The sequence below is a fragment of the Cetorhinus maximus genome, chromosome 2, assembly GCF_964194155.1.
Source record: "Cetorhinus maximus chromosome 2, sCetMax3.hap1.1, whole genome shotgun sequence".
Classification (NCBI taxonomy): domain Eukaryota; kingdom Metazoa; phylum Chordata; class Chondrichthyes; order Lamniformes; family Cetorhinidae; genus Cetorhinus; species Cetorhinus maximus.
The window spans coordinates 134416795-134437425 of NC_135880.1; the positions used below are offsets into that span (position 1 = coordinate 134416795).

The 20631-nt window shown below is 40.7% G+C and overlaps 1 protein-coding gene across 3 annotated transcripts in view; it reads right to left on the reverse strand.

Moving 5' to 3' along the window:
* Positions 1-852: 852 nt before the first annotated feature.
* The window catches only part of fsd1l (fibronectin type III and SPRY domain containing 1-like), a 72399-nt gene continuing 52620 nt past the window's right edge, over positions 853-20631 (reverse strand). For 2 of the 3 annotated variants that reach the window (XM_078569773.1, XM_078569779.1), the window contains 4 exons: positions 16762-16862; positions 15386-15637; positions 6590-6678; positions 853-4501 (listed from right to left, as the gene is read on the reverse strand). In XM_078569773.1, coding sequence (XP_078425899.1) covers positions 4379-4501; positions 6590-6678; positions 15386-15637; positions 16762-16862 — 565 coding nt within the window. In that variant the 3' untranslated portion in view covers positions 853-4378. The remainder of the gene's footprint in view (positions 4502-6589; positions 6679-15385; positions 15638-16761; positions 16863-20631) is intronic. The other variant, XM_078569768.1, reaches the window with a different exon arrangement.

Here is a 20631-nt window from a genome sequence, read left to right on the forward strand (position 1 = left end):
ACTGAAGTCTGAACTTCCAGAACAATTGTCGTGCAATCCTTACCCACTGACTTCTTCCGGGGGTGGGGGGGGGTGTGTGCGTGTGTGTGCACACACACACACGTGTGGGTGTAGTTGTCCTCCAGTGCAACTTTGGAGTACCTCCTGGGTAGAGTGTCCCAGAGATTGGAAGTTATGAACCAATATTTCAGGTTGATGACCTATTGGAAGGTTCTGATGCAAGTTAACATTTCAGGTTTGCGACCTCTGTTTCTGTCTCCACAGATTCACCTGCTGAGTATTTCCAGCATTTCTGTTTTTAATTTCAGGTTTCCAGTATCTGAAGTATTTTGTCTTTGTACTACTGTTACACACCCTGAAATGCACCATCTTGTTGGAAACTTGACAGTATAGGCATAAGCAAAAGGCTCTCAGACCATTTACAGTAATGTCTAGCATTATTGTACAGATACCAAGGTGAACCTTAGGTTCATTAGTCTTGAAATTAAAAACCAAAATATGCGAATAGTGCTTGTATTGATGCTATGGTAAAAATAAGAAAGTGCCTGTTGTTTTAGTACAACATCGACTGTGCAAATGAGTACTGGTAGAATTACAGGATTGGACTACAACATATAAATATTTTACCCAATCCTGCTAAAAATGTTAAATTTGCAATGGGACCCCTCTCATCCGCACTCGTGTGCCCACTCCCCTAAAATTGACAAATTAAACAATTACCGTTGTTCCCACCCCCCTCCCCAAAACTTGCAACAGAACAGAGTGCCTATTATCCCCAAAAGTATATGGACTCCTTTACAATCAACAATTTGATTAAGTTATAAGTAAATGTAAACAATTGTTAACGACAACTGTTTTCAAAGCAGGTTTTATTGTGTAGATGGCATGATCAGGTTTTTTTTGCTGTATATTTGGTACTTTCTCCAACCCTGAGTAAGTTCAACTACTATCGAAACTGCACAGTAAAGAAATATAGCACAGGCTTTCTCTTCCCAGTAAGTTGTTTACAGTCTTGTGGTTAGTGAATATTTTGCTTAGCAAAAAGTACAACTAAGTACCATATTAAAAAGAAAAAGCTTCTTATTTAAAACAAGGGCAAACACTCAATAGTTTACTCAACAAGAACTAAACCATGTGCTTGTAACTACATTGTTGGCTATGGCTGAGGAGGCTAGGGGGGGACAGAGAAAATGGGGTTTGCTTATTCTTGCAGTGCATTCTCAGTTGGACAAATCAGTGTTGCTTGTTTATGCTCTGTAATTGCTATGTAGCAGTCTGCATGGTTATGGCTTCCTTGCATTGTGTTAAAGAGTTCAGTTTAGCCACGAAGAGGTACCTCCAACCAAGGATATACTGCAGAGAGAGAACAGACACAAGACAAGCCCCTTCCATTTATCGAGAAATTATGCAGAGTTAATTGCTCCTTTTCTCAAAAATGCAGCAGCACACAGTTCAAAACAGTGGTTTTGTTGCAGCAAACTTGACATTTAGTTTTAAGACAACATATACTTCTCCCTCTAAATATCTTACATAAGTTATACTGCAATTACAACAGGTAAGCATATAGCTGAGATGAGTAGTTTCTTGGTCAGCATCTTCCAATGCAGAAATTCCAAAGTCAGATCTCTGCTGTTGAGTCTCCTTTTTGTAAAGCTAAATGCAGAAATTAAATTACAGGCATTTCATTTATTCAACCTTACTGGAGTAGGATCAGAATTCCCTTAATATTTGAGGTGCAAAGATGATTATGAATTGTATGCTGATTATGATAAGTACCATTTATTTTACCCAAGAAATAAAATCATGTTTTGTTGCTAGAACAATGACTATTGCTCAGGTCCTAGATGGTAATATACTGGAGAGCATTAGCATATGGCTGTACAAGTGATGTACTTCACAATGAAACCATGCACAATAAAAGTATTAAACAATACAATGAAAACTGTAGTTAATGTACAAATAAGTAGGCTGCAGTATATTTCAGTTTTTGATAGCTTACACACAAAAAATAAAGCACTTGCTAACCAAAAATAGTCAAAATTCTGCACCTGCAAACTCCTTTAAGCCACCCTGCAGGATTAATTTTAATTAATTTTTGTACTGTACAAGTGTAAAATAATTAAGGATGATGAATAGAGTGCAAGACATTTATGGAACATTCTCCTTTTGAGCATCCATAAACACTTTCTGTATTGTGGTTCAAGGTTGTTGCAGGTTTATTTTGACAGTTTTGAAGCCATCAGTTTGATATCCTACGGCTCATAGACAGAAAGCAAATCTGAAGTCAAAATGTTGACTGAAAGCACCTTGTTCGTATTAACCTGAAGTACAAATACAAACTCTAGTGAATATGTGTTTCAGTGCTGAGCTATTCACCTTCTAGTACTCTTTACCCTGTCTACAGCTCCAGTGAATGATTTCTTTAATATCTCTCTCCCATTACTAACTTGAATGGGACTCACTAGTTGAAGTTATTTTAGGTAATCTAGTAAAAACAAATCTTGAAAATAGAACTATTACAATTTATTAGTGAACAAATCAAATACTAATAATATCTAGGCATTAATAGAAAGCAGGAAACTGGAATGGAAAGAAATACTCAGTAGTCCTAAAGTGGGTATTATTTGAAATGATATTCATTTTCAGGTATTGATTAGCTGGTTATTTGATTGATAATGCAAGCCAAGATTGCAGAGATGTGATGGGACAAACTGTTTATGACAGTCACACTTTGCTCCTAGATATTTTTCCAATGTTTTCAAACTTACTAGTTCCGCAAGAGAACCAAGACCCTTTGGTTTTTCTGGCTCACTAGGGCATTGGGAGCGTGAGTTTGAATATAGGTTTAGGTCACAAGTTCCTGACATCAGAAACTTGGAGGATTTCTGGCAAACTGAATTGAAGCTAATGTCAGAGTCCTTCGTAAAATGTAGTCTGGGAATGGTTTGAAAAGTGGGTTTTATGCTATTAGAAAATCCAGTTGCCTGTTGAAACTGTATTGACAATATTATAATACTGGTTGATAAATTAGATCACTGGCTTGAATTTACAATTAGGGTTAAATTTAATCACACTAGTAAAAAGCAGCCTTTAAACTTTGGAGTAAAGTCAGGTCAGGGGATATGATGCAAGCTATTTGACATTAGGCCTCAAATTATACATTCAACAAACAGGCAAGATTAATAGCTCCCAAATGTATTCACTAGACCAAGATAATGTAACTCGAGGCTTTTTTTAAAAACAGGATACTTATGTTGCTGACATGGCATGGAGGAAAACTGATGTAAGCCAGGACTTTATAGGCACTAATATTAGGAAAGTGTTCATTCTATGTGTACAGTGGAAAGGGCTACAGTTAACTTTTGTCAATCCAGATAGGTTAATTGAGCCATTCCATCTTTACCAACAGCTTCAGTACATTCTGATACAAGTGATATGCACATTCTGTACTTCAAATTTACTGTCAGCCAGTTTTAAAGGGTTATCAATTCTCAGTGCAAGTTATGATAGATCGTGAAGCACACTAACGAATTGCATTAGTTGTTCCAGTGGCAAAGTCCAATTCTGAATCCAGTGTGCCTGGAAATTTAACTGCTGTGGCGCTGGACACATACACTGTGCAAACTGCAATAATGCACCTTTACTAAGCAAAGTAGTGTTTAACAGATTCTCCTAGCCTAAATAATGAAAGTGCTCACTAGCAATTACTTCAATAATGACATATTTGTTGTAGTTCTGTATTCCTTTCATATATACCTCATCATATTACATTAAATAAGGCAGCTTTACAACATCATGTATGTACTAAAAGGGAGGCTTAAACATCATATTTTGGTGTCATCTTCATACTGGTGCAATCATGGCCTTCAACTACATACCAAACATTCCAATTCAATAGGCTTCATTAATTCCTTGGCATTCCAGCTGAACTATCCCACCCCATAGAAGATGGGATGTACCCTCTACCTTACCTCTAGAAAGTCAGTTCTGTAGGGTGAACCACAGGATTAACTTTATCGCTTTGTTAATTTTACATGTTCCTTCAATTTAAAGGAATAACGGCATGGTTGCAGAATGCGCACGATGAATAAAACCCTGAAGTAGTGCATGTGCACCACACGTAAACGTATGTTTTTGAAGTTCATGAATACAGATCAACAAGTCATGGCTGTCAACGATGCAACCCTGAGTTACGATACAGAACCTTGCTTGTACATTACACGCTGAAAATGTTTGCCGTAACCGGGTGTGAAAGGAAAACCAAAAGAGAGTGGACTGGTCCATTGTATCCACGCATCCATTCCTATACGGCAGAGATTTCCAATCAGCAAGGAATTAAAATCACATCACTCTAAGTAGGTTAGTCTCACACAAACAATTATTGAGCAAGACCAATTAAACTGTTTTCAGAGCCACCCAACCCACCATCTCCCTTCTGGAAGGATTTTATAGCACTCGGTACTTGGAGTCCCGTGTACAAGTTTAGGCCACCGCACCAGACCTGCAAGAGGGAAGAAGTCAATCAAAATAATGGAACATTTCCCAAAATCTGAACATGTGCATTCAAATGCAGCTCATTATAAAAAGCCCAAAGAGTGTAAAAGTATTCTGCCCACTGTAAAATTCTCTTAAGGACAAGCTGCTGCTCAATTTATTTGAAAAAAAAATTGAAATATCTTTGTACCACATACCTCATGACAATCTTCCAACAAATGTGCATTAAATTTAAGAAACTCGATCTGACTTACCTCCATCCTAGAGTCATAGAATCAAAAATTTACAGCGCAGGAAGTGGCCAATTGGCCCATCGCGACCACACAAGCCGACAAGTAGCTTTCCAGCGTAATCTCACATTGCAGCTCTTGATCCTTAACCTTGCAGGTTATGAGACTTCAAGTGCATATCCAAGTACTTTTTAAACTATTGAGGGTTTCTGCCTCTACCACCTTTTCAAGCAGTGAGTTCTCAATCCCCAGCACCCTCTGGGTAAAGAAGTTTCCCCTTCAAATCTCCTCTAAACTCCCTCCTCATGTCCTAAATCTATGTCTCTACCAAGGGGAATAGAGCCCTTCCTATCCACTCTATTTAGACCTCTTAATTTTGTACACCTCAATTAGGTCTCCCTCAGCCTCATACATTCCAAAGAAAACAACCCTAGCCTACCCAATCTTTCTTCAGATTCTCTAGTCCATGCAACATTCTCATAAATCTCCTCTGTATCCTCTCTGATATAATCACATCTTTCCTACAGAACTAACTGTAGGCAGTACTCTAGCTGTTGCCTAACTCATGTTTTATACAGTTCCAGCATAACCTCCCAGCTCTTATATTACATGCTTCAACTGATAAAGGCAAGGATCCTGTATGCCTTCTTGACCACCTCATCCACTTGTCCAGCCACTTTCAGAGATCTATGGACATGCACTCAAGCTTCCTGTTTTTCAACACTTCTCAGTATCTGAGCATTTATTGTTTATTCCCTTGCCTTATTAGCCTTCTCCAAATGCATTACCTCACAGGTCTCTGGAGTGAATTCCATTTCCCACTGTCCTGCCCACCTGACTAGTTCATTGCTATCTTCCTGCATTCTACACCTTTCTCCTTCATGATTCATTAAACAGACAATTTCTGTATCTTCTTCAAACTTCTTAATCATATCCTCTACATTTGCTTAAAATTATTGATCACAAAAAGTACTGCACCCTTTGGAATCCCACTCAAAACAGCCTTGCAGTCACAAAAACACCCATTAACCGTTTAACTTTGCTTCCTGCCTCTGAGCCAATTTGGATCCACGTTGTCAATTTGCCTTAGATCCCATGAGTTCTTAACTTCTGTGACCAGTCTGCCATGTGAGACAGCCACCAAGGTTAGGAAGACTGGCTTGTAATTGCTTGGTCTATCCCTTTCTCCCTTTTTAAAACAATGGTACAATATTAGGAATCCTCCGGTACCCCACTTATAGCCAGAGATGATTGGAAAATGATGGTCAGAGCCTCTGTTATTTCTTTTCTGGTTTCCCCTAAAAGCTGAGGATATAGTTAATTCAGGCATGGGAATTTGTTAAATTGCTTAATAATACTTCTCTCACCATGTTAATTTCATCTAATATTTCACATTCCTCCTCTGCCCTGGATTGCAATGTTCACACATCCCTCCTCTTTTGTGGAAACAGAGGCAAAGTTTTCATTGACCATACCAACATCCTCCACCTCCACACATCCTTGTGGTCCCTAATAGACCCTTCTCTTTCTAGTTATCCTCTTGCTCTTTACGTATTTATAAAAAAAGTCTTGGGGTTTTCCCTGATTTTATTTGCCAGTATTTTTTCATGCCCTCACTTTGTTTTCCCAATTTCCTTTTTAATTTCATCCCTACGCTTTTTATAATCTTTCACTTAATTTTAAAAGGTACAATAAAACTAAAAAGCAGTCTAATTTTCATGCAGCAGTTTTAGTAATTTACTTTTAGTTATTTGAACAATGGCCAAGTACAATTAGAACTGTTCATCACCGAATATCAGATTTACAATCATTCATAAACCTTTCCCCAGAATTGTCCTTCAGCATAGTATCTATTACTCACTTACCATGAAAGCTGGAATTACTGGTTGAGTAAACTTTGTCTTGAAAGTATGCAATAACTGCTTTGTATCAGCGTTATAAAAGGAAATTTGACCTACAAACAGAAGTGAAATGCAAATTTACAAGTGAACATTTCCATTATTATATTTCAAAGGCCTAATGCTTGACTCTTAAGATGCATCAGATAATCAAATAAACTCAAAATAGGTGAACTTCCACAGTTAGTTATGTAGATACAAATTGTACTTCAGCTGCGGCTCAGTTGGTAGCACTCTCACCTCTCGAGTAAGATGGTGTGGGTTCAAGTCCCACCTCAGAACTCGAATACAAAATCAAAAGCTGACACTTGAGTGCAGTACCAAGGGATTGCCGCACTGTTGGAGGTGCTGTCTTTTGATTGAGACATTAAACCGAGGCCCCATCAGTCCTCTCAAGTGGGTATAAAAAGATCCCACGACACTACTTGGAAGACAAAAGGGGAGGAACTATCGCTGGTGTCCTGGTCAATATTTATTCCTCAATCAACATCATTAAAAAAAAAGAGACTATCCAGTTATTATCACTATTATTTGTGGGAACTTGCTGTGTGCAAATTGGCTGCCGTGTTTCCTATATTACAACAATAGATATTCAAAAGTACTTCATTGCCTGTAAAGTATTTTGAGATGCCCCTTGGTTGTGAAAGATGCTATGTAAATACAAGTCTTTCTGTTACTTTATTTATATAGCATCTTTAACATAGTAAAATACAGTAGCGAAGTGATCAAAATAAATTTGACAGTCAGAGAGATATTAAGACAGGCGACCAAAAGCTTGGTCTAAGAGATGTTTTAGTGAAACACTGTCCTTTTGCACATCCCCCATGTGTTCGGCTGCCTAGGTCCATAGCCAATGCTTCCTGTAATTTTTCTTGTGTTTGGCATATTCATTGAAGCGCGCAGGCCTTTTAAATTTTTCTGCACATCCGTACATGCATGGTAATTTAAGCAGGCTAACTTGTGCTTGGACTGCACAGAGCTGGTAGGCATGGCTGCGCAGCTTAGATGGAGCATTGCCTATTGCTCTGGAATTCCCTTACTAAACTTCTCCTAAGCTGCGCAGCCATGCCCAACAGCTCTGTGCATTCCAAGCACAAGTTAGCCTGCTTAAATTACCATGCATGTACGGCTGCGCAGAAAAATTTAAAAGGCCTGTGCGCTTCAATGAATATGCTAAACACAAAAAAAAAACATGAAACATTGGCTATGGACCTAGGCAGCCAAACACATGGGGGATGTGCAAAAGGACAGAATTGGAGGAATGCAGGGTTCTTGGAGCACTGTAGGTGTGGAGTTGGTTACGAAAATAGGGAGGCGCAACACTATGGAGGGATTTGAAAACAAGGATAACAATTTTAAAATCAAGGTGCTGCCAGACCAGTAGCCAATGTAAGTCAACGAGCACAGGGGTGATAGGTAAACGTGACTTGGGACGATTGAAGATATGGGCAGAGTTTGAATGAGCTCAAGTTTAATGAAGATGCAGAGGAGGTAGGCCAGAAGAACATCGGAATAGTTGAGTCTACAAGTAATAAAGGCAATTATGATGGTTTCAACAAGTGCACATAATGTTGAGGTGGAAGTACAGTTTCCGTTTCTTTACGTTTTGGTTTTTCTCTTTTTTTTTTGCTTTCAAACAGAGCACACCTGCTCTAGGCACATTTTTTTCTTTACTTGCTCCATCATCATTCCCTTAGCCCTGTAATACTAACTCTTCTGTCATTCAATCTTTCTGGTCTTCCACCCTATCATAGACCTTCCTTTGTCTGTGTCCCACCTACCCCTGTCTTTCTCACATCTGATTACATCTCTGACTTATCCCAGTTCTGATGAAAAGTCATCAACCCGAAACAGCTCTGCTGCCTGATCTGCTGAGCATTTCCAGCATTTTCTGTTTTAAGTTTTAATTTTGGAAGTAGGCTGTATTGGTGATAGGGTGTGGAGTTGGAAATTCAGTTCAAGGTCAAATAGGATGATAAGATTATGATCAGTCTGGCTCAGCCTCAGCAATAATGGCAATGGAGAATGATTGCCTCACCATTGAGTTAGGGACCGAGACAGTGGCTTCTGCTCTTCCCATGCTGGATGTCAGACGTGTAGTGTGACAAATCAGAGATAGTGGGGGATTGAGTTTTTTTTTTACATTTTAAAAAAAATTATCCACTGCCTTCAGCTGTTTCTTGATAATCACCTGGAGTGAATTCTTTCACAGGACTATGGGCGTCATTGGCTAGGCCAGCATTTATTGCCCAGTCCAGTATTTATCTCCCATCCTCGATTGCTCTCAAGAAGGTGGTGGTGAGCTGCCTTCTTGAACTGCTGCAGTCCATCTGGTGTAGGAACACCCGCAATACTGTTAGGGAAGGAATTCCAGGATTTTGACCCAGCTACAGTGAAGGAACAGCAATATAGTTCCACGTTAGGATGGTGTGTGGCTTGGAGGGGATCTTGCAGGAGTTGGTGTTCCCATGCAGCTGTTGCCCTTCTTCTAGATGGTAGAGGTCATGGGTTGGAAGGTGCTGTCAAAGGAGCCTTGATGAGTTGCTGCAGTGCATCATGTAGAAGGTGCAAAACAAAAACAGAATTACCTGGAAAAACTCAGCAGGTCTGGCAGCATCGGTGGAGAAGAAATCAGTTAGCGTTTCGAGCCTTCACGGCCCTTCGGCAGAACTGAAGCCAACTGATTTCTTCTCCACCGATGCTGCCAGACCTGCTGAGTTTTTCCAGGTAATTCTGTTTTTGTTTTGGATTTCCAGCATCCGCAGTAGCTTTTAGCTTTTTGTTTTTATCTCTATGTAGAAGGTGCACACTGCTGCCACTGTGTCGGTGGTGGAGGGAGAGGATGCTTAGGTTGGTGGATAGGATGCCAATCAAGCGGAATGCTTTGTCCTGGATGATATTGAGCTTTTTGAGTGTTGTACAAGCTGCACTCATCCAGGCAAGTGGAGAGTATTCATCACATTCCTAACTTGTACATTGTAGATGGTGGACAGGCTTTGAGGAGTCAGGTGGCGAGTTACTGGCTACTGAATTCCCAGCCTCTGACCTACTCTTGTAGCCACAGTATTTATACAGCTGGTCCAGTTCAATTTCTGGTCAAGGGTAGCCCCCAGGATGTTGATAGTGGAGGATTCAGCAATGGTAATGCCATTGAATGTTAAGAGGAGATGGTTAGATTAGCTTTTGTTAGAGATGGTCATTGCCTGGAATTTGTGTAGTAAATGCTACCTCATCAACCCAGGCCCGAATGTTGTCCAGGTCTTGCTGCATATGGACACTGACTGCTTCAGTATCAGAGTCGTCGTGAATGGTGCTGAACATTGAACAGTCACCAGTAAACATCTCCCCTTCCGACCTTATGATGGAAGGACGGTCACTGATGAAGCAGCTGAAAATGGTTGAGCCTAGCACACTATCCTGAAGAACTCCTGCTGCTATGTTCTGGGACTGAGATGATTAACCTCCAACAACCACAACCATCTTCCTTTGTGCTAGGTATGACTCCAACCAGCTGAGAGATCCCCCTACGCTTCCAGTGACTTGAGTTTTGCTAGTGTTCCTTGATATCTCACAGAATCAAATGCTGTCTTGATGTCAAAAGCAATCACTCTCAGCTTATCGAGTTCAGCTCTTTTGTCCATGTTTGGATCAAGGCTGTTGTGATGTCAGGAGCTGAGTGTCCCTGGCAAGATCCAACCGGAGAGTCAGTGAGCAGGCTATTGCTGTGTACAGGCTGCTTGATAGCATTGTCGACGAAACCTTCCATCACTTTGCTGATGATCAAGAGTAGACTGATGAGGCAGTAACTGTGCCAGTGTTGTAGCTGTACTGGAACAACTTGGCTAGGGGTACGGCTAGTTCTTGAGCACAAGTCTTCAGCACTGCTGCTGGAATGTTGTCAGGGCCCACCGCCTTTGCAGTATCTAGTGCCTTCGGCTGTGTCTTGATATCACCTGGAGTGAATCAAATTGGCTGAAGATTGGCATGTGTGGTGCTCGGGACCTCAGGAGGGAGGCTGAGATTGATCATCCACTCAACACTTCTGGCTGAAGATGGTTGCAAATGCTTCAGTCTCAGCTTTTGCACTGAAGTGTTGGGCTCCTCCATCATTAAGGATGAGGATATTTGTGGAGCTGTCTCCTCCAATTGGTTAGTTGTTTAATTGTCCACCACCATTCACAGCTGGATGTGGGAGGACTGCAGAGCTTAGATCTAATCCGTTCGTTGTGGGATGTTAGCTGTCGCATGCTACTTCCGCTGTTTGGCATGTGTGTAGTCCCTTATTGTAGCTTCACCAGGTTTGCATCTCATTTTTGAAGTATGCTCGATGCTGCTTCTAGCATGCCTTCTTGCACTCTTCATTAAACCAGGGTTGATCCCCGGCTTGATGCTAATGGTAGAGCGGAGGATATGCTGGGCTATAAGGTTACAGATTGTGGTCGAATACAATTCTGCTGCTGCTGATGGCCCAAGGTGCCTCATAGATGTTCGAAATCTATTTTGCATGGTGATAAGAGCCATGCAACACAATGGAGAGTATCCTCAATGTGAAGTCTGGACTTCATCTCCACAAGGACTGTGCAGTGGTCACCCCAATTACCATCATGGACGGATGCATCTGTGATAGGTGGATTGGGGAGGATGAGGTCAAGTAGGTTTTTCCCACTTGTTGGTTCCCTCACCACCTGCCGCAGATCCAGTCTAGCAGCTACGTCCTTCAGTTGGTGATGAAGTAGAGTGGGTGTTGTCAGCATACATGTGGAACCTGGAGTTTTCTTCCCCCCAAAGTCATTCCCAAGGGTCAGCCAAAAAATAGGAGGGTGTCAAGAATTTATCCTGAGGGGCTACAGAGGTGCGGTATTGTGAAAATAAACCATTGCAGGTAATTCCCTGGCCACAACTGGATAGCTAGGAAAACAGAAATAAGTAGAAAATAGATAGAATGAAAACAGAAAATGTTGGAAATACTAGAGGGTTGGGAATGGCACCAGATTTGAATGAAAAAGTAGCCAGAGTGATCAAGCATCCCAGATTTTATGGGATTGACCCAGAATTTTATGTTTTTCCCCCAGAGTCCTGTCCATTTGCTCTCTGGGATGCTATTTGCCCCGTTTTTCTCAGGCAGCGACTGTGAGACTGCCAGGGAGTCTTCTCTTGTCACTGCCCTTATGTATTTCTTGTATATTTGCTGCTTGTGCATGCACACTATACTTCTGCACATGCAGGAGGAAAGGAGAGAGGAGCAGGGAAAGCTGCTCAGCCCATCCCTGCGCTGGGGTGCAAAGGGAGTAGTGGTGCAGCCAGAGGCTCTTGTCAGGGGCAGGGGAGGGTAGAAATAGATGAAAGAGCAGCAGAGTTCAAGTCTCGTGGAGTTCGGCAGGCCAGGTGAAGGAGTTGGGAAAGTGCAGAAGAGACAGAGTAGCACAGCCGGAGTGTTGTGGGAGAGGGGGCCTGGCAGACCTGGGGTAGGGTGGAGGGAACTGGAGCCTGAGTTTTGTGTGGGCATCTAGCATGCCAGGGCGTGCAGGAGAAGAAAGGAGTGGAGAGAAGGGGGGCTGCTAGGTGAGTGGCTTAGGAAGAGAGGTGTTTGGGGGGGCGGGCGCGGAAGAGATGGGTGGGTGGGGTGTGTGTGTGGGTGTGGGTGGGGGGGGGAGGATGGGTGTGTGCGGTGGGCAGCAGCGTGCAGAGCATTAAGGGGATCAAGGAAGCAGACTGCAAGTAAAAGTATTATATCTGGAATGTTGAAAGGGGCCTGGTTTTGTAGTTGGGCAATTTCCAATTTCCCCAGACAGTAACTTCATTCTTTTAATCAAGTGAATGATTATTAGGCCCCCCTGCCATACCAGCATGCCCCTTCACCAGCAACTCCCCACCCCACATGGGTGGGTGGGGGAGTCTAGAGGATATTTGGCCTGGTGGGCTAGGGAAAGGGAGGAAGTGGCAGAGGCAGCTGATTGGATGGTCTTAGTGACAAAGAAGGCCATGAGCTCCTCTCCCTTCCTGCTCCAACAGGAAGTGCAAGAGGATTTCAGATGCTTTATAGCAAAGATGAGAAGCCAGGGCTTCTTGATGCATTCCAGTATGATCCTGGAATAGTGAGAGGTGGGCAGGCAGAAAAGCAGACTGCAGTTCTATAGTGCTTTTCACAATAACTGAATGCCTCAAAGTGCCTTACTACCGAGAAGTACTTTTGAAGTGTAGACAGTTTTGTAGTGTAGGAAATGCAATAGCCAGTTTGTGCAGAGAAAGCTCCCACAAAATAGCAATGTGATAATGACCAGATAATCTATTTTAGTGATGTTGATTGAGATATAGATATTGACCAGCACAGCTGGAATAACAGTCCTGCTCGTCAAAATATTTCCATGGGATCTTTTACAACCATCAGGGGCTTCAGTACTAATGCCTCACCTGAAGGATGATACCTCCAGAAGTGTAGCACTCCCTCAGTACTGGACTGGAGGGTCAACTTTGACTTCTGTGCTCAGGTTCTGGAGTGAGATTTAAATCCGAACCGGTGACTCAAGAGGCAAGAGAGTGCTACCAACTGAGCCACAGCTGACACAACCAGAAAGAAAAACTTGGATGAGAAATAGAGTAATGGTTTTAATGGGGGCAAGAGCATGAAAAGGTGGTGAGGATATGACCAAACAAATCAGGAGCGGCAGAAATATTGTGAATGGAGGACCAATAACTAGACAGTTGAGAATTTGAAAGTGCCATTATAAGTGACTTTGTTCCCAACGTATCAATCACAGACAAGGCTATCTTTGATGACTTCCTTGAACAGAAAGGCCATGTGAGATGGCAAGGTCAAGGGATTGGCCGTGAATATAGGCAGACAAGATTATGTGGAAGGAGAGAATAAGGGAGGATAATAGGGCACTCAGACAAGACATGATGAGTTGAGATGGAGGTGGAAATCATGAAGATTGCAAAGTTGGTCAGTGCGGAGGCTGTTGGAGGAAAAGGAATGAAGCTGCCTCAGTGAGAACCTTGGCAGGGTGCTTAGGTGGACAGTAGAGAATGAGAATTTTTAAAGGAGAGATGAGGGGGTCAAACAAGGTGAAAGGCTCAAAAGGAGGAGAAAATGCCAGAGTAGCAGCAGGACAGGCCACACTGGGAATTAGTGATAAGGGCAACAATGCTATGTAGCTGTGTGGGCAGAGCAAATGGCGGAAGGTAAAGTCAGACAGGAGGCTTCAGTAAGGGGGCAGGGGTGATCATCCATCAGCTAAGTTCCAGTCAAAGCTATGTCGTCAATGCAATCATCCACAAACTCAAATGGCAGGAACCTTGCTTACAAGTGAACAGACACTCTGGAGGAAGATTTATAGAGGCATGGTTCATAGCTGATTCACTAGCAAAGTCCACAGAGTCAGAGCTGGGAGGGGCAAATGGAATGGGAAGGTGGTTAGCAAGTTTAGCCCTCTGCAGGCATGACGGACAGGAAGATTGGCGAGAGGGTAGGAGGGGGCAGTGCAGTTATTGTTGATAAAGAGGCAGCAACGAGTGCCTTAAGTGACTCTTCTGAGGATGCGAAATAATGCACAGAGGAAAGTTGCAACCTTAAAGCAGTCACGTCTAAGACGATGGCAGAAGAAAAAGGTTGAAAGTGGTGAAGTAGAGATCTGGGTGTTTGCAGGGGGTACCAGAGAGGGGAGAAATAAAAGGGTAATAGAGCAATGGGTTTGGCAGCCAAAACATACAAACAAATGGACACTGCGAAGATCAAGATATAAAGCTATACAGCAAAATTAGGACAGATATATTTTGGTAGCAAAGCAAAGAATAGAAAGGAGGTCCAAAGTTAAAGTCAGTGGTCCTATGGTGGGGTAAAACTGACTAAGATACGGTGGAGTCAGAATGCCTGATTGAAAAATTGACGTTCAGGTTTGGTGATAGTTGTAGATAGCAGGCTAGTTCAGAAACTGTTTGAGGAATAGACTATATTACCAACAAGTCCAAACAGAACTCTCAGAATTATTGGGGAGCAGCTATTGATCTGGACCAGATTATCCTTTCAAGTCAAAGTTAAAGTACCTACTACAAATGCAAAAGCAAAATACTGCAGATGCTGGAAAACTGAAAAACAGAAATGCTGGAAATAAAATCAGATCAGGGAGCATTTGTGGAGAAAAACAGAGTTAATGTTTCAGGTCGATGATCTTTCATCATACCCTGAGTATTTCCAAGATTTTTAAATTAAATTGATTACTGTTCTTTGGCCAATAAGTTCCAAAATGTATGATCTATGTCTAACAAACTGCAAGGTGTGAGCCTGGGTTTTGGTCAAGTGAATTATACCCATTCAGAAGCAATGATACCCACCTGTCATTTTAGGAGAAAAACGTTCATTCAACAATGCTACTTTGCTAGTCTTGGTTTACAGATGGATAATTATAGATAGTTTCAATTTACACAAACCTTACTTGAGTATAAAGGGAATTAATAAATTATTTAGACAGTGTGCTTCTAGGATCACAACCACTGAAGCTAAAATGTAAACGTCAGTTATACTGATTTAGACAAAATAAAATTACAGTATTTTCAAGACTGACAATGCTCAGAACCACATCAAGGAAAAACAGTTATCTCTGAACCACTCCATGCTCGGCATGGTTGACCAAGGCTTGACACTTATCAAGTTTTTCAGTTGATAAAACCATTAGAATAACCCATTGGGAAAAATACAAATGTCTATATTGCTTCATTAGAGGACATGAATAAAGCTTTGATAATGTATTTGAACAAGAAAACTACCTCCATCATAGTCGCAGTATACACCTATTTTGTCTGGAACCTGTGCGTCCATGAATTTGGCTTTATTGTTATGTTTAGCAGCAAAGGACGTCTGCAGCCAGTTGTTAATGTGAACACACCATGATGTAATAGTCTTCCCCAGCTGATCAAATTTTCCTAGATTTCTGTAGGACACACCTATACTGTAAGATTTACAGTCTTTTTGAGACTTCACTTCCCAATAATGCTGCCCACTTTCAATCGCTGAGTCTCCTGTGAAGAAAGTACAAAAAGTTTCTTAAAAATTTAAACAAACAATCTGCATTTGTAAAGTATCTTTCACACAATGAAACATCAAGGCCTTTTAATGGTGGACAGCACACAGAGAAACAACTGTGCCCAACCACCTGTGTCTTTTGGAAGTATGTAATAACTGTTTGTACTTGCATCATTAAAAAAAAAATCACTAGTTTGCCAACCTCAAGCTTGAGATAAGTTTTGATTTATCCACCACTTAACAGTTTGGTTTCAGACCTGTCTCCAATATAGTCAACTCTCCCAAACATAACGTTCCTCTAAAGCAAAAAAAGTATGTGTAGTCCTCTAGCAGAAACAAGTTATCTTCAGAATAACACACTAACCTCATTTGTTACATTCAAGATAAAAGAAAATAAATGAAACTCTTGCAGATTCAAATTCAACAAGATAAACTGGATATTAGAGCAAAATAATTCTACAAATTAGCTGACGATCCCTTCTTCTCACCAGTTTAGAAAAAGCCCAATTAGTACTTCAAAGCAATGAAATCTTTCTGCAAGGAGTTCACAAAGTCCCCATTCCCAAAGCTAAACAAACATTCAGTTCTTCAGAATCAAATGGAAGATGATTACACTGGCTCTTAAAAAGCACAATATATTTGTACCACTTTTTCAAGACACCAATACCACTATTGACCATGTTGGAATATTTTCAGATTTAAAATTTATACAATATTTGGAACAGAAAACTGCATAAGTACCAGGACCAGAAAGATGATGCAGTCAAACTGGCCACTCCTAAAAATGAAATAACCACTCAATCACCCACTCTTTTAAATAGCTTCCCAGTTCTTTAAAATTCAATGTTTCTCTTTCACATCCCTGGCCAGTAAACTGTACAAGTTCACCACACTTTGCACAAAGTAGTTAAATCTGAACTGCCCCTGTAACTTCCATCTTCTAAGCTCGAAACATGTTCCTGCATCTATTCCATGGTTTTATTGTTTGCGAACATCTCAAATCTATTATTGAACAACATATAAAATATTCTGAAAATTAAAGCACTAAGTGAAAGCTTCAGAACAGCAAGTTGCAACAGACACTATATTGCAGTTTTTATACATAAAAGCATAGTGTTACCTAAAACCGTATAAGATTCACCAGTAAAACGATCTCGGTTACTTCTTCCCGATGCTGGTCGGCAGGACACTGATGTTCTTTTTGGAGATGGTGTACCACTTCTACAGAATAATGAAAGGACAGCAAGACTAGTTCACATTCAGTAACCATGGCAAGAATCAAGGAAGAAGGAAATTATATAAACAAAATGACAAAGAGAAGCTTATATTTCAACTACGTGATTTGTGCAATTGACTTAAGATCAAGCGCTGCCATTTAATCTGCAACCTTGTTAAAACTACTTATTTAATGAGTTTTAGGCAGAACGAATCATGGCAACATAATTGAATAGTAGTTATCAGAGAAATCATGTGACTTGTAGACAATTTGTTACAAGGAGCTTTTAAGTGCTTTATTCAAGTTACTTTATAACTGCACTAGACCGTTCGCATCTGATAACACTTTTTGTGACTTGTCCTCAGCCCATACCCTGTTTCTATAAATAAGTTTTTATGTAGCTGCTCAAGGACTATGCAAGGGTCCACTAGATTATGTTCTAATGTTTGATATTTCAAGTAAATAACAGATTGGTGGAGAGTGAAAAAACAATTGGATGCATGCACCAGTGAAAAAAGGAAAAATACAGTATAGCTTTTCAAACACACAAAACTTACTCACCAAAAAATTAAGAATGAATCCGCAGGAAAGGAATATTAAAGAGAAGTTAACATTTAGAACGATGATTGATTGATCGAGGGCTACCTGAAAAGTGTTCACTTCAGCTCCAAACACAGAAGTATTTAATCTGGAGATTTAACTAGAATCTCCATACCCAACACTGCAATTGCCTGCCCCCACCACCACCCCCCTACGCACACAGATCTCCTGCAAATAAGCTTATGCCATACAGAGCATCAATATGCATAATCCACATGTTTTTAGGGCAATTACATGGTCAGCATCCAATTTTTACGATACCCTTTACCCAGGACTTTAATGGGAAATCTATAGCAAAAATAAAGGGCATCTTACTAAAAATTGGAGGGGGAAAAGAAATTCACAAAACTGCACCCAGAGGGATTTAATCACAAATCACCACAAATTAAAAACTATACGCTTGGAAGTGAAGTGAAGGCTCCTGAAGGTAGTGGTTTTGAAACCCACATACACATCTGAAGCTGTAAAGCAAGCATTAATCATGAAAAATAAACTGCATAGGCAGGGTAAATTTCACTCTAGGAAGCAGATCAGTGCTTCTGTACAGCTGTACAGTCACTTACAGAATAAAGCACAAGCAGTTTTTAAATTGAGGCATGCTTTTATAAATATGAAATTAAAATTTAAGTTATTTACAGAGCTTATTTACTATAGTAGAAGACCTGATAACCACAGCTACTTTTGAGAAGACTGTGTAAAACACTTAACCAAAACAATTCAGGAAGGATTTAAATGTAAAAAGTTATGCATGGATAATCCTGGGGGTAGCCCTAATTTAATGAAGTAGGGGCAAAAAGAAGACAAACCACTTCTGCTAAGAAAGAAACTCAATAGTTTGCAACATGCTAACAATTTCCATCAGTATGCACTGACTACCAAAGGATCAAAACATTTTAAAATTGCACATTTTAAAATTGCACATTTTTAGTGTGTTAATCATTTGAAGATAGCAACAGAATTTCTGTCCCAAATAATTTATTCCAAATTCAGTAAGATTTTTGGAATTAAAAGGAAAACATAAGGATTAATTTAAATGATGCTCTTTGTTTTTAAGAATGCTGTTCAAATGTGGAGAAATAAACAAATTGTGATGTGGCTACATTGATTTGCTAATATACACTCTGACCAAATATTTTGGAATTGTTTCAGAATTAAGTGTCCAAGGCTTCACAGTTTATTCCAGGTGAGTAGCTAACAGAAACTGCCTGGGATCATTGCGTACAGAACTCAGGATCCCACAATGGAAGCTGGGAAATTTAAATTCAATTGATTAAGTCAAATCTGGAATAAAAAGGCTAGTATCAGTCAGTAATGGTGACCACAAAATTACTGAATTATTGCAAAAATTCATCCAATTCGTTAGTGTCCTTTAGGGAAGGGAAACTGCCATCCTTACTGGTCTCGTCTATGAGACTGAGGCCCACAAAAATATGGTTGACTTTTAATTGCCCCCTGAACTGGTCTAGCAGGCCACTCAGTTGTACCCAAGACAGCAATTCATCACCAGCTCAAGTGCAATTAGGTATGGGCATTAAATGTTGGCCTTGCCAGCAACGCCACATCTCATGAATGAATAAACAACTGTCCCCGTAAAATCAAACTGCTCCTTCTCATGCTCCCTCCCATCAAATTCCCCTTTTTAACCCTATTAGTTTTGGCAGTAGTTGAGGTTCCTGTCTTAATCCAGCAGGATTCTAATTGGACCCCAATTTTCAATTACAGTGCACTGTAAGATTTTAACCTGTTCCTGAGTGGGACACCTGCTGTGGCCATCCTGCCAGATGAAGCTGGCGGGAAGACACAATTCCACTAAAGTTAGAGGGAAAAAAAATCCTTGGTGGGGCCTTTGGGGCATTTCAACTGCTCTGGGCTTCTCTTTTACCCACCCACCATTCCACCAAGAGTCAGTAAAGCTTTCCCCTTCCACTACCTGCTTTGCTGGAGGGAGGTGATCTCTTGCACTTACAGATCACTGCAACCCAGGCCCCCCTCCAGCTGTGGTTAACCCTAACCCTCACTTTTGAGTCAGAAGTTGATTTACTGCCTTTTGGCTGGACAAAGGTGCATGGTGAGAATTCCAACAACAACTTGCATTAATATAGTACCTTTGATGTAATAAAACATCCCAAGGTTCTTTACTGGAACGTTAATAAAATTTGACACCGAGTCAGAGAGATATTGGGGGACACAGCTCTTTTACCAAGTTTTTGGTTAAGCGTTAAGAAGCTTCTTAAAGGAGAGGAGAGAGCTAGAGAGGCTCAGGGCCAAGGTAGGTAGGCAAGGCCGCCAATGATGGAATGGTTAAATTTAAACATGCACAATTGGAGGAACACAGAAATCAGAGGGTTGCAGGACTGTAGCAGGTTACAAAAATGGCGAGGGGCTAGGCCGTGGGGAAGTTTGAAAACCAGGATAAAAATGTTTAAATTGGCGCATTGTCAGACAAGGAGTCAGTGTAGATTAGTGAGCATAGGGGTGATGGGTAAGCAGGAATTGTGATCTCTGTTGTACAATGTCATGGTAAAAGGGCAACTGTTAATCTTGTGATATACATTCGCAACGTGCAAAGCTCAATTCAGAGATTGTACGCTTTTGGAAACTGTCTTTTTTGGCTGTACACAACTTATAAATGCTGCAAGAAAAAAACAAATCATATCAAAGCCACTCGTTATTTTATCTGCCAAGTCACTGGTGAACTTTCTCTAAGCAATAATTGTAACAGCTTTTAAAAGACACAAAAACTAAGTTAAAAATGAGTAAATATGCATTAACTTAAATTTTGAAATTAATTGTTTTTCATGGACAAAAGATAGCAACATAAACACTGTGGGCACCATCACTGCTTCTCATGACTCCTGCTGCCAAATAGTTACATCATTAAAAATTAGTACAAAGTACGGCAAGACACTGGAAATCTGAAATAACAATGCTGGACATATTCAGCAGGTCAGTTAGCATCTGTGGAGAGTTCAGGTCAATGACCTTTCAGAGCTAGAAAATGCTACAGATGTAACTGGTTTTAAGTATTGTTGCAGGAAAATATTAGATCTGTAGCATTTCTCAGTTCTGACGAAAGGTTATCAGCCTGAAATGTTAATTCCTTTCCCCCACCCCCATAGGTACTGCTTAATTTGCTGAGAATTTCCAGCACTTTGTTATTTAAAAATTAGTGCT